General features: G+C 38.8%; 3 protein-coding genes across 5 annotated transcripts in view; 2 read left to right on the top strand and 1 right to left on the bottom strand.

Annotated features, from left to right (window-relative positions):
* The window catches only part of LOC111603972, a 39,183-nt gene extending 32,910 nt beyond the window's left edge, over nt 1-6,273 (bottom strand). For all 3 annotated transcript variants that reach the window (XR_002751713.2, XM_023321815.2, XM_023321817.2), the window contains exon 1: nt 6,126-6,273. The gene's annotated coding sequence lies outside the window, so the exon portion shown is untranslated. The remainder of the gene's footprint in view (nt 1-6,125) is intronic.
* Nucleotides 1-14,299, top strand: part of LOC111603983 — a 188,527-nt gene that overhangs the window by 135,303 nt on the left and 38,925 nt on the right. Inside the window, exons 7-8 of the mRNA XM_030223223.1 lie at nt 1,955-2,182; nt 2,948-3,087. Coding sequence (XP_030079083.1) covers nt 1,955-2,182; nt 2,948-3,087 — 368 coding nt within the window. The remainder of the gene's footprint in view (nt 1-1,954; nt 2,183-2,947; nt 3,088-14,299) is intronic.
* LOC111603974 (heat shock protein 23) lies at nt 9,791-10,954 on the top strand. The gene has a single exon (XM_023321820.2). It carries the CDS (start codon nt 10,052-10,054, stop codon nt 10,706-10,708), a length of 657 nt encoding a protein of 218 aa, XP_023177588.1. The 5' UTR covers nt 9,791-10,051; the 3' UTR covers nt 10,709-10,954.

Here is a 14,299-nt window from a genome sequence, read left to right as displayed (position 1 = left end):
ATTTTCATTTCTGTCTCTCTTTTGCTTCCCTTCTCTATCTCTCTTTCTCTTTCTTACATTATCCTAAAAAGTTATTTATGGGCTAGTCCCACTTTGATTTACAATCAAAAGAAAAGTCTCTAGCTTTAGCATAATATTTATTATTGTTCCATAATGGCCTCAGTAGGAATATGACCCAGGGCAGTGCAAAAACCTCAAATGAACTTTAAACGCCATATAGAAATAGTTCCAAAAGTCGGAGTATTTGGCCCTTTTAAATAGTTTCTTTGGTAGGTTGCATAGTATTGTATTCCAGACTAAAGTATTTTAAGCTGTATCCTTTGCAATTTCTTTTGCTGGTCTTCGGCGCAGGAAACATTTTTCCTCATTTTTAAGGTAGTTTTCTACTTGGGCTTCTTTTCCTCCATTTTTTGTGTGGAACATTTTTACATTTTCCGCTCTGCAAATGCCTCAAATTGCATTTGTGTTGGTTTTTGGGCTTTTGGTCTTTGGCTTTATGCTGCTCTGGTGGCAAATGAAGCGTTGCCGCATTGGCCTTAACTTGCCAAGTTAACAGCAGTACTTCTAATGACAGTTGCCAGCTTGAAGCGAACGTGTGCGCCACAGCAACTTTTCCCATACTCGGGCTTGCAAATATTTCGAATATTTTTCTCTCCCTCTGCTGTTTTGCTTTATATGACGCTCTCTGCTGGTAAAAAGAGTCGTTGACTTCAGAAGCCTTCGCCATGAAGTGGAGATAGCTCAATAATATTAATATTTAACTAGACAGTTTTCGCTCCGTGGTGGCGTACAAACACAAAGTTTGCGAAAAAACTTTTGGCCAGTGCAATGACCCTCGCAATGGGGCCGGCGCCCGACGGAAGCAAACGACTTTAACATAATACATAATCATTTAAATAAGGATAAGCCAGACCGCACTGGCTCCATATTATGACACACGACGGTGCAACAAGAGAGAGAGAGAGTGAGAGGGAGAGCAAAAAAAATAATGAAAAGTTTCGTTAGGCAAAAGCAAAATTGCATTTCATAGCCAATTCCGAGCGAGCAAAGGAAAAACTTTCCACTTCAAGTTGGCCAGATAAGAAAGGAGCTAAAAGAAAAAGTATTTTAAGAACTTGAACTTTTCCATATTTGTTTACCTCAACGATCAAGCATTAAATTAATTTTTAATACTAATTTTTGTAAATTTTGCTTTTAATGCTAAGCAAAATTAGTTCCCTAAGGTATATGATATATATATTTAAGAGATAGAGTGTATATGAAATATTTACAGTAAATGAAATGCAGATGAAGTGGTCAAAGTAGGTGAAGAGAAGTTTTAGTTTTATATTAAGCTGTTCTAGGCGATTCTCATGAGCAGGATAATAAGATTTTATAGCTGTCATAATTACTCTGAGAGTTGCTTTGCAAGTTTCACATGAAATATTTATAAGCCTTTCCTGCAGCTTAAGCCTCAGTCAAAGTTATAAAAAAGGTACTTTAATAGCAAGCCCTTCTATGCGATTCACATAAGCCATAACACTTTATGGCTGCCATGATTTGTATATTTATAAAACTCTATTTTTAGAAACACACACATTTCTCAGTGAATCGTTAGCGTTTTGTTTTGGGACACACACACTTTGGGTTGCCAAGGGCAATCTATTGCCGTATTAACATATTACTTTTTACCTTTTGCCAATCGCATTGACATTGTATTTTTTATGCGTGGCCAATGCTCAATGGTGCCATTTGCTCGAATATATTAACATTTATTTCGCAAGATGAGCCAAAGAGTTGCTGCATGAGCAGCAACGCGGCTAGTAGTTGGGTAATAAAAATCAATGCCATGGGCTCAGAAATCGAAAGGCTGTCAATTTGCTTTAATGGCCCCCTGAGTGCTCAGCGTCCGTTTGCGAAACATCAAGCATACATCAATTTAATAAGGAACCACTTCTATTTCTATGCCTTGCAGCTCTCTCGAGTATTGCGGAATTTCAATATAACAAAGATAAGCGATCTGGAACTAATTTCGAATACTACGGATCGTTTGGATATAACGTTTCACTTCTTCGGCGTCAAAGGCGATTCGCAGCGCATTCGAGAAGCCATCACCCGGATGGTCGAGCGCGGTCGCATTGGAAACTTTACGCTCGTCTCGAACTTTCATCATTTCGACGAGAATCCACCTTTGAACATGTTGGTAAGTAACTAAAAGTTCTTTAAAGTTTTCATATTGATATCAGGCAAAGTCTTCTTTCGAGTTCGAATTGTCAATTGATTACACAGCATTTTATACTTTAACGCAAAGAATTAAGCAAATAAATTTCAGATTATTCAATTTTTAAAATACATTTTCGATGATGGCAGTTGAATGGGCTTCAATCAAGGCGCGGAACATTGATTTTTGCTGTTTGTTTGAAGTCAATATATATACCTGTATACATTCATGTATGACAGCTTACAGGAGATAAAGCTTTCATAAAAATATATAAATTCACACACACATAGGTGTATCTACTTGCATTTCCGTCAGAAATTAAATATTAATTTATTGACTCGGCGCCATAAAAACAATGGCAATAAAATAATAACAATGGCAAATGCATTGGCATAAATGTTGACACTTGACACTGGGCAGTGGGCCTTTGGCACTTGGCACTTGGCCAGCAACCAAAAAAATAATTATTTATTAATTGTGGCAAGCAGCTGAACAATTGGCCTCATCAGGTGGTCGGCCCGCTGGCCGCTGCTCGCAATTAGGCTACATTAACATAACCGACAAGCCGGAAACCTCAGGGTGTTCCTGTTCGACAGCACAGAGTTTGTGCTGCTCGACATGAGAGGCCGTGGGACCGGAACAACCAGCAACCCCCAACCTCCAACCCCCAGCCATCAGACGCCTACACATGGACGTTTAATTAGTGAACATTGTGTGTACTGAAACTGCGTTACGCTTTCATTGCAGGACCTGAGCGTCAATCAGCCGCAGGCAGCTGTGCGCGAGGACAGCGAGTTTATCATATCCTGCACGGCCCAGGGCTCATCTCGCATGCAGTTTCAATGGTTCAAAGACGGCGCCGCAGTCAATGCCACCAAAGCAACGAGGTAAGTCTTAAGCTTAAGTTAACACAGGCTACAGCTGCACACTTTTGCGACTATAATTTGGATAGACAACCGGTCACAGCTGTCTATCCACTGACCACGGCCCATTGAAATAGAAAACTATAAAGCAAATGCTACGCTTCAAATATGCCAATTGATTGAGTAGGGGAATACACGACTCGAAAATACCCCGCAGCGGCGAATTTTGAACTGATTTTTGATTTTTGAGCTTAAAAATAATTTAAAGCCTTGCTTTGCCTTATTATTAATTCATTTTACCAGGGTATACCCAGCTGTAGTCCTGCTTAGTCGGCAATATTGTTAAGAAACTGTATTCTGCTTTTGGGGGTGACTTGAATGAGATTTTTTCTTTTTTGGGCAGTTTTCCAGCACAAGTGTTCAATTTGACTTTATGACTTTTACACATCAATAAACATGACATAAAATGCCCTGGCAAAATAAAAACGAAACGGCCAAAAGGGATAAATAAGTCAGGGCACAGATAAAGATTTGTCAGCGACGACAGTGGACGAGACGACGAACGGCTAGTCTTCGACTAGCTTCGCGCAGAGAGAGGCGAATGGCGAGAGGCGACCCGGGCAAACCGCAGTCAGCCAGGGCGAATGATTGATCATAAACCTTAGACGGCGCAGCGAGGCAGAGCACATCATACGCTCACCCCGACCCACTCGACGCTCACACAACCCTGCCCCTCCATCTGGTTGTGGTGTATTACATAAAAAGCATATGGCCGTAACTAACGAGGGGTTGTTGCTTGGACAACTGCGCGAAGTTGCTTCTGGAGGTTTCCAGGGGCTTAGCTTTAGCCGCAACTAAAGGACCGGGCAGCCTTGACAATTTGTGCACACTGAGAGTGCCGGGGGGACCATTGCGCAAGTTTCCGGCAACAAGCAGGTGGAAGGGGCGGCCTCACCTCGAGGGGCGTGTCAGGTGGAAAGCCAAATGGATTGAAGCGTGGTGCGATTTGTTTCGCGTGTGGCTGCAAAGGTCAGGCCAGCGAAACAATTCATATTGAAATAAATACCAATTTCAATGTGTTTACATTTCTACATTGAGCAAGATTTTAATAAAGCGAAAATCGATATTTTAAATACGAATTCCTGTGAATGGATTTTGTATTAGACTCAGGGACTAGAGCACGAATTAGAAACAGGCTTACTTCAGGTAAAGCACAATCTTATTATTAATTCAATTCAAATTTATTTAATTACCCTTCAATTTGTTATTTATGGAAATATATTATTTAATTCTCGATCATGGGGGGATAGGAGATCACCATATGAAAGTATTAAGTACTAGTTAAGTTCTATGCAAATAATCATGCTGAACTTATTGTTTACTCAAGCTCTCATACCATTTATTAATGATTCTACGTTCATTCTACATTATGTGATATACTTTTTAAACAAACTTTAAATTAGCAAATATTTAAAGCACCTGTTATTTTTTGTTAGTGCTAAAGAAACAAAATTGACTAAATATTGACTAATGAGCTGTGCAGCTTATGTGAACAACTGTTTACATTATTGACTAAAAAAAAAAACTAAAGACCCTGCACTTATTAAAAATCGAAGGGTATATAGACTATAGTGCGTCTAATAAACATAGAAAATCACAAAATTTTTACATTTTTGATCACAATGATCAGCAGAGTTAATGAAAACAGTTTGTCTAGAAAGTCAAAAAAAATTTAAATATATTTTTGTAGAAAAAATAAGATATTTTAGTAAAGCTCATTAGCAAGGAAAAACTTTATAAGTTTGATTATAAATTTATCGTGCTTTATATTAAAATATAAAATATTTTATTCTTTAGAGATCGGCGTTAAGTACAGAGTATCTGTAAGTCGTGCTGCGCCATAGCTTGTATTAAGTTACATAAAAGTTCGAAAACATTTGAATTCGCTATAAATTTGTACCTGCATAAGATCCAATCTTATTATAGCTTATCAAAGGCTTATCAAATCGAAAGGAAATTTCCTTTAATATATAAATAATATATATATATATATAGATATAAAAAATACATATATTTTTTGAGCTATTTCGTTAGATATTCAAGAGACACTTGTAAGGCATTTGCAGAGTTCAGTAAAGTTTGACTGACACGAGCTGCTATTTATAGATGCGTCTCGTTTGCCTTCAGCGTTTGATGGTGGCATGAGGCATGCGGCATGCGGCATGCGGCATGCGGCATGTAGAGTGTATTACATGTGTGTTGGCTCTTCGCCTCACCATCCGTCCAAAGAGTTGGTACGCATTGATGCGTAAATAATTAGAGCTGTACAAAAGCCACAAACACATGTTCCCCAGACCGGGTGCAAAATATGAGTAAATATTTTAACTAAAGTCAAGTGAAGTCATTCATTTGGACATTTACTAACTTCGCATTACACAACCGACTAAGCATTGGGTCATGCCAGAGCGGGCCCGCTGACCCCTCGGCCCGACTCGTTAGTAGCTGCTGACTTTACTTTGCGTACTAAAATAACCGGAAGTAAGTGAATTTCGAATGCTTGATTTCACTTGGCCGTACGGGCAGTTCGCTGTCCGCCTTCTAGAAAATAGGTGGCTTATCGGGGCAGCCAATCTTAAAGCTCCTTTGCATACCCGCCAAAGATGCGCAGACATTCGAGCATGGTCATAATTCGAGTTTAAGTGGCAACAAACCAATTCTGACCCAGTTGGCAGCTGCTCAATCAAGGACACAGCCTCAGCTGCTTGTGCGGGATAATTAATGCAATTATTTTCCAATCACGTCGCTAACGCATCCCTGAGCTATCACAACTTAGCGAAAGCCGACACTTTGATTACCAAGCCCCAAACCCTGACCGTATCCCCATGTGAGCGTGTGTGTGTGTGTATCGAATCGCTGTCATTAATTTGGCTCTAATCGTGTGGCCCTCAACGTGTGCGTGTCGCGCAGACCAAGGCTCGGTGGCAAAATATCCGTAATTAGTTTTGGGTACACAAATATTTCCCATTTGCACTGCTCGTTTTTGTTTATCATGCAGAAATTACCTTTCCAGGTGCAAAGTCCGTGTCGATGCTTTGATTGGCAATAAAACGTATTTTCACTCACATAAAGAGCTGAATTTTTAATTAAATAAACTAAAGTAACTTTATGTTTTTCCAACTCAAGCTGAGTAAAGTCTGTGTGAAGCGCTTTGCGAATCGAAGCGGACTGATTGCAAACTCTATTTATTTTGACTGGCAAACTTAAAATTGCTCCCTAAGGCACTTTTGCAGTTGTTGGATATTTTTTATCACAAAGCATTGTTAATTTCTGAGACATGAGCAAAGGAAAGACTTTAAAGAAACCTGCGTCATTTGCATTCTGCTGTTGAAATTAACATCATTTGGTATTGTATGTTACCTTCTCATACAGATATTGATATATATAAATTGGAAGTACTTTAAGCTAGTTTATATTGAGTTTTTGTATTTACTTTGCTGTGCTGAGAATATATTCTATAGTGAGGAGAGTTCCTTCCATCATGAGTAAGGCCATCTAGCCTTAAATATATGTATTTAGCGTAACTCAAAGCAAATAAATTTTCATCATGAATATGTAGTTCTTTGGGAGTGTCCGACGAGTCTCTCAGCCCCAAGTCGTCATTAAATATATCAGTTTATACTTTATATTGAAGTGGGGCTTTGCCAATTTTTGATGCTGTTCAAGAATATTTTATTTTATTTATACATTATTTGTGCTCATTAACACAAATCTGTTTTACTTATTCTAAAATTCTTTTTAAATCTTACAAAAATAATTAAATATATATTGCAACATTTTACATATTTTTTTCGTAATTCTCACAAAGTTCCACACCTTTTCCGACCCGGATTTAGAGTAATACAAAATGCACACAAATATTCAGCTTGTAGTTAATTGCATAGGAATAAAGTTTGAGTTTATTTAATGCGACTCACACAAGCTTAAATTATATTAAAGCCTAGACACATATTTTTAATATCAATGAAAGGACTGCTGTGGATTGCAACGTTTTATGAAATTAATGCTAAAATATTATTTGGTCATGTGGCCGCCACGACTGGCGCACATAGTTTGGACCAGCAATTTTCACAATGATGATCATCAATGAGTCCATCCATCCAGCCAATTGAGCACATCAAACAGTATTTTGCTGTGGTCGTAATACAGTTTGACCAAAGTCTATGGATTGTCCTCACTCCAGATGAGACAATTGTGCTTATTTACTAACCAACAATATTATCTTGACAACAAATTTGCAGGCGCTGCACTAAGTCTATCTACAATGAAAACTCAACAAAAGGCAACTATCAGCTGTTAAATGGATTGTGATATAAATCACTGCGTCCACTCAAAAAAAATATAAAGATGACTTGGGTATACCTTATAATTTCGATACTTATCAATTTCTTAAAAAAAATTTGTTGAGAATATTTGACCACTTTCCCGTTGAGTTAAAGTAGATTCTTAGAGAACACAAATAGGTGCAGATAGTAGCCAGACATTGTTCCTGCTACAACAGAGATTGACAGATAATTGTTGCACTCAATGAGCTGTCGTATCGTCTGTTCCTCTTATACGGTCACTCTTTTAATTTAGTTTAAGTAAATCTTGTCGCTGTGATCATTGTCGTCGTCTAAACGCTTGCTTCAAAACTTTTGTCTAAGTTTATATAGTTTTGCGACAACCCCATCAGCGCGAACTGCAGCTCTCGCTGCTTGCCCCGCGCTCAATTTGTAGAAAAACTCTACAGTTGCAGTTTAAGAGCACAATGCGCTCTGTCATTCAAGCAGAGTCAAGCTGTAGTCACTTTTGGCTTGTTTGCTGAAAATTTGTCAAACTGTAAAGCTAACAGCACAAATTCAATTTCAGCAGCCAACCAGGCAAAGCTGTCTGACCCCCATTGCAATATAAGTAAAATATGCTAGATATATATAAATATATATATATATATTTTTCGTTATTTTACAAATTGGCTCAACTCGGGGCCAAACACGCGACAACAACAACAATCGCGCTGTAAATGTCCTGACAATGTCTATGTGATATTTTTTGTCTTAGCCAAAACTGTTTTCTCCACAATGTGTGGCAAACAGGGTGCTCAAGTCGGTGTCACATTAATATGGTTTATAGACACTCAACGGAATGAGATTTTTACAATGTTACAAACATTTATTTCTATCTAACTTCATGTTAGGCAATGAGGTTTGCTGCTAACAGACAACTTAATATTTAGTTCAAATAGACAAATTAATATTTAGTTGCTCTCCAAGTTATCTGAAACATACAGGGTGACTGAACACGATTAAAGCATAAGGAACGTAGCTAACAGTATTGAAGGAGGAAATTCGAATCGCTTACAATCAGCTGAATTAGAATTAAATTGAATCGAATCATCTAAAATTGAACTTGAAGCAGTGACAGCAGAACCAATGCTAATATTTAAATAATGTGTGATTCCATATATAATTATTATATAAAACAAAAGCAGAAATATCTCAAATAGTTTTTATTGTATTGTAATTTATTTTCGTATAGCGTCTATAGAGTAGATATGAAGGTGGTCAGATTGATATGAAAAATAAATATACTAAATATAAATATAGTAATAAATATATAGATTAAATTTGTCGACTAGCTGAATATGTAGCTGACTGCTGATTATCCTCAGTTGCCAAAATATCGTATATTGAATCATTGTATACAAATAGATAATTTGGTTACCTGATTGATATAGAAATAGATATGGAAACACCGAGCAACATTATTTAGTAACAAAGAATTAAATTCTATTCCTTCAAAAGGGTTTTGCCTTGCTGAATACGTAACTGAATCTAGAAGAATGCTGCATAAGTCTCATAGATATCATCTATTAAGTCATTGAGACTAGGACTGACTAGTATCGACTATAACTCATATTAAGACTGCCAGAATAATATGAAATAAGGAAATGGTAAATCTGATCAAAATAATTTAGTAATAAAGAATCAAATAGGTTATTCGACTTGCTGAATGAGTAGATGTCTTCGGATTAGAGCTTGAGTAGTGTCCAAGATATCGTCTAATCAACTACTGAGACTAAACAGTCCATAGAATATATAATTTCAATATGAAAAGAGACTTGTGAGCAAAGAATCAGATTCTTTTTTCGAAGTGCTGAATACGTAGCTGAATGGAATGGAGTCCAATAGTTTTTGATTAGTCTCCAAGATATCTATCTAGCATACAAGCTTCAGCTCTTATTTAGATGGATTCCACTACAATGCAGTACCCTGTATATCCTTGACATGTTTCCACTTATGTGTCCGATTCACTCACATGTGAGAGACGTGCCAAATGGAGGTCACGATTTTCATTAGTTCCAAATTTTTCCTGAATGCGTAGTCGTCTGCAGAGCAGAGCAGCGCAGAGCAGAAAAACATCTGAGCTGAGCTGAGCTCAGCTGTGCGACAATGCCACAATTAGTTGCATAAACCCAGTCATAATGCTATTTTGGGGCATTTAACGCATAGCCGACCCGTCGGGCGGCCTTTGTGAAAATATAAAAATAGCTGCAAGGGTTGCGCCAGACACATGGCTTGAAAGTATCGATCAAACATTCCGTGAAGTTGCGCTACTTTCGGATATTGCATGGCAAATGTTTATGTGCGAATTGAGTGATTTGGTGCAGTTGCTGGCTGGGCCTGGCACCGGCACGTGGAGCATTCGCATTCGAGTCGTATCGGCTGGCATAACTTTGCATAATTCGCTGGCGAGTGGTTCAGGCAGTTGGCTAACCAGTTCAGTTAGTTAGCGAGTAAGAGTCGAGCAGAGGACAACGGTTTTTTTGGCGCCCTTTGCCAAAAAGCAACGCGTTTGCTCCGTGTGCAACGAAACACAACACAAAGCACAAGACACACACACACACATACACACCCACACACATACACAGGACACACAGAAGAACGAAACCATGCCCATTCATTGGGACTGGGATTGGGATGAGCACGAGCATGGGCATGGCAGCGTCCACCATCACTGGCCGCAGCGCAGGCACTGGTCAGCAGGTGAGCCGAAGTGCCGCCAGAGGCGCTACTACTTGTCCCACGAGATGGACGTGTGCGCGCGGGAGTTCCATTTGCGGGTGGATGACAGCGCCTGGTGTCACGGCTCGTGCCTGGTGGGACGTGTGGTTATTGAGACGGGCACGGAGCCAGACTCGCTGGGTCGGGGCACCTTCAAGGTGGTGCTGGACGTGCACCACTTTCAGCTGGCCGAGCTGACGGTTAAGGCCAAGAACAGCGACACCATCTGCGTGGAGGGCAACCAGGCGGACGATCGAGCCGAAAAGGGACAGCTGTGCATAACGCGCGAGTTTACGCGCTGCTACAAGCTGCCGCGGCACTACGATGCCACACAGGCGCGTGCCACGTTCTCGGCGGATGGCATACTCATGGTGACGGTGCCAGCACCACCCAAACTAGATGATGTCGAGCGTGTGGTGGAAATTGAGCCCACCGGCAATTACTTTGGCAGCATTGCGGATCCCAGTGCATCCAAGGCCATCGAGCAGACGGCATCCGTTGATGGTGGCGAGGCGCTTCCTGCTGGCACAGCGACGGACAAATGAAGCTGGCGACGTCTGGCGGCTGCGCGTGCCTGGCGTCCTCTCTGCAAATGGAAGAAGCGCCTCATGCGCAGCGTATAGGCCGTCAGAGGCAGTCGTCCAGCTTGAAAGAAGCTAAACTGAGTATGCAGCCTGCAGTCGAATGATTCTGGCCAACGGCCACTCACTCACCCTTTGCACCGACACTGCACAGACTTTCATGGACTTGTCCAACCGTTCAACTTAACCCTAAAGTTACATTGTTCATTCTGTTCTGTTCTGTTCTTGTTAACACCTAGTGAAATTGTTGTAAGCGTTATCAAATATGGCCCCTAGAATCTTTAACTATAGCATATATATATATTATATAGAAAATTCAATGTCTTTGCTCTTGGAACTTACTTAATGCCAATAAAGGACTTTATCTTAAGCACCAACCAAGCCTGAACCGAAATCTTAATTATGCGAAACGCTTTGCCTAAGGCACGTCAAAACTTAAGCTTATTGTGAGGCTAAAGTTATTATTTGAAAAATGGTAATCATTTATTTTCGGTAACTGCAAGAAATTTTCATAAATGAAATAGTTTTTTATTTTCAATATATTTATTTCAGTTTGACAAAGTCTTTGCTATCGAATTATTTTTTTATAAAAATTTTTAATAAACAGAATTTTTCATTTTTTCAGTCTGGTTGTTCGCATAAATTAAATTTAAATTTATAAAAAAATTTCGTATGAGAACTGGATGGACAATTCATCTAAAGCTGTTTGTTTTAATTGCATAAATTGATGTATTATCTATTTGTATATAAATATATACAATATACATATATTTATATTCGCCAATTTGTCCTTCTTTATTTATTGCTTAAATTGATTTTATTTGTTTTTTATGCAGAATACTTATAATGGAGTTTATATATGGTATGCAAATAGCTTACTCTTTCAAAGAGGCCAATGGCCAACTGTATCCCATATCTCTATATACTTCAGCTGTCAACATAATAATATTCAAATCGATTTCTGCTAAGAAAGGTCTTATTCGAGATTTCAGCATATGGATACATTTCGATTTTGTCGATGTGTTTCAACAAACCTTGTCACGTGCCATTTCATTAGCGTCAAATTTGAATAAAATTCACTAACACCTAGCTGCTTCCGCAGGCCAAAGGACCTTTTACGCACGCCCATAAAATAGCAAAGTCGGAAAAGGCAGCTGCTTGTCAGCAGAAAAAAAGAGAAGAAAAGGGAAATGCTGCCGCTGCTGCATTGGCCTAAACAAAAAAAGGAAATGCCGCCATGATAACAATAACAAAAATTCGTAGTATGACAGCAATATGCCAAGGGGCAAATAATATGAGAGACAATTCGAATTCAGGGAGCAAGTGAGGCCCAACAGACCTTGTCACTTTAATATGTTGACCCTAACATGCTGACCGAATGAAAGGGCGAGATAGAGAGACAGTTTAGACTGTTAGTTAAAGCTGAACTGGCAACAGCTGTTAGTTAACAGCGCAATGTTAAAGTTTAATCGTAGCCCTGTTAAAAGCCAATCAAGCCTTTGGTCATGTCGGCCAGCCTAGTTGTGTGCAATTTTTTGTAGTCTGCTTTCGCTTTTGCAATTTAGTTGTTGAGACACGTTTTCTTGTTACGATTGTAATGAAATTTGTTACAACTTGAAGTGAATTGTGGGCCCAGGCCCGAGTCTAGGCGCAGCCAGCACAGCAAAAACTGCCAACGTCGGCGTCGCAGGCACGCAGAAGGGCAACAACTGCTAAAACGGAGGCTGCAAAACGCGTCGCGTACTTTGTCATCGTTTTATTTTTATGTGTAGTTGCGTTTAATAAAGTTTTTATATGCCCCAGAACGTCTGAGTGTGCGTGGGTGTCTTTCTCTTTCCCTCTCTCTGTCAATGTATTGGCCTTAAATTTTTCGGCTGGACTGTATCGTATTTCTAATCAAGTTACGATTATGGGACTGGCAGCTTTAATGCATTGCTAGCACATAGAGATTTATTCATATTTACGAGCGCCCTCGCAGCCAGCCTACACATAAAGAATTCAGCAAAGAAGTAAATTCACAATTTCAATTTCCCGCAGTATCGGCACAGTGAGAGGCAGAGAGACAAGGAATAAAATAAAAAAGCGGCCAGTGTAAACACCTACACGCCAATTTTATGAACTCGTAAAACCATTGCGATGGATTTGTATTTGAAAGCCCAAAGGCTTTTGCGGTGTTGGCCATATAAAAATCTAATCCCTAGCCTAGCCCCACATTCTAGCACGGACCAAGGACAACAGCAGAGACGAGATCGCTCTGAGCTATTGTTGTTATTTTATGAGTCAGCTGGAGCATATGTTGGTTATTTTACATATTTACTTGCTTATGGCCAAGAAGCTAATTTCTGTGGCTTTTGCCAATAAAAAAAGTAGAGCACAAATATTTTGTTACAAAGCAATATGAATGACCCAGTCGCAATAACTTAATTTTAAAAAATATTTTTATTGCTTGACAGCTCTGAGTGAGCTTAGTATTATTATTAAAGGCGCGTTCTTTTAGAAATTGGACAACTGAATTCATGTTGATTAGCTATAAAACAGTAAATTAAGAAATTAAGTTCGAGCAGTTGAGCTCAGTGAGCGCCCATTTTGATTAATAATTTGAAACAATTTTTTTGTTATTTGTTACAAAGCAATATGAATGACCCAGTCGCAATAACTTAATTTTAAAAAATACTTTTATTGCTTGACAGCTCTGAGTGAGCTTAGTATTATTATTAAAGGTGCGTTCTTTTAGAAATTGGACAACTGAATTCATGTTGATTAGCTATAAAACAGTAAATTAAGAAATTAAGTTCGAACAGTTGAGCTGAGTGAGCGCCCATCTTGATTAATAATTTGAAACAATTTTTTTTGTTTTTGCAATTAGCAAACATATGACGTACAAAGTCGAAATGAGTCCTGCTTTTATTCCTGCCATTTAAATTGTCAGAAACAAAAAATTAAGAAACTAATAAAACTCTTAAGACATCTTTGTTAGTTCGAATTCATTTTATAATTATCTGTTATTTAAATTTCTGCTCTCATTTTTGACACTGCAAAGTTCATTTATTTGGTATTTTTACGAATTTGAGTTTATTTGACAGTTTCAGCAACAGCACAAGTCAGGTTACTCCTTTAATAAATGTTTCTTTAACGTCAATAATATTATGCTGTTAGCCTCGTTGCCATTTATGGCTCTTCAATTGGTATGCAATTTTGGCATTTCAAATGATTCAGTCAACTTTATTGCCAATGGCATTTTATGGACCCCATTTTTGAGCACATTTCAAAAATCACAGAAAAGCGTTGCATTGTATATGACGTGTGTGTGGGGGAAAGTAGCACAAGTTAGACTGTGTATACAACAACTCCACACTCTTTTTAACATATCTACACACACACATACACACACACATGGCAATGCAGTAATCGTTGCATCTGGCCCTTTGGTGGTTACAAGTTTACAAATGCTCAATGGAAAGGATGTTGCCTTCATTCTGCTAGGGATGGACTCGTGTTCGTGTAGAGATTTCTAAGTGCATATTTGGCAATTGAAGATATTATTCAATTAGCCCT

Source organism: Drosophila hydei, unplaced genomic scaffold (assembly GCF_003285905.1).
Source record: "Drosophila hydei strain 15085-1641.00,03,60 unplaced genomic scaffold, DhydRS2 tig00000149-arrow-pilon, whole genome shotgun sequence".
Classification (NCBI taxonomy): Eukaryota; Metazoa; Arthropoda; class Insecta; order Diptera; family Drosophilidae; genus Drosophila; species Drosophila hydei.
Note: the sequence above shows the minus strand (reverse complement) of the source record. Positions and strands in the feature narration are given on the sequence as shown.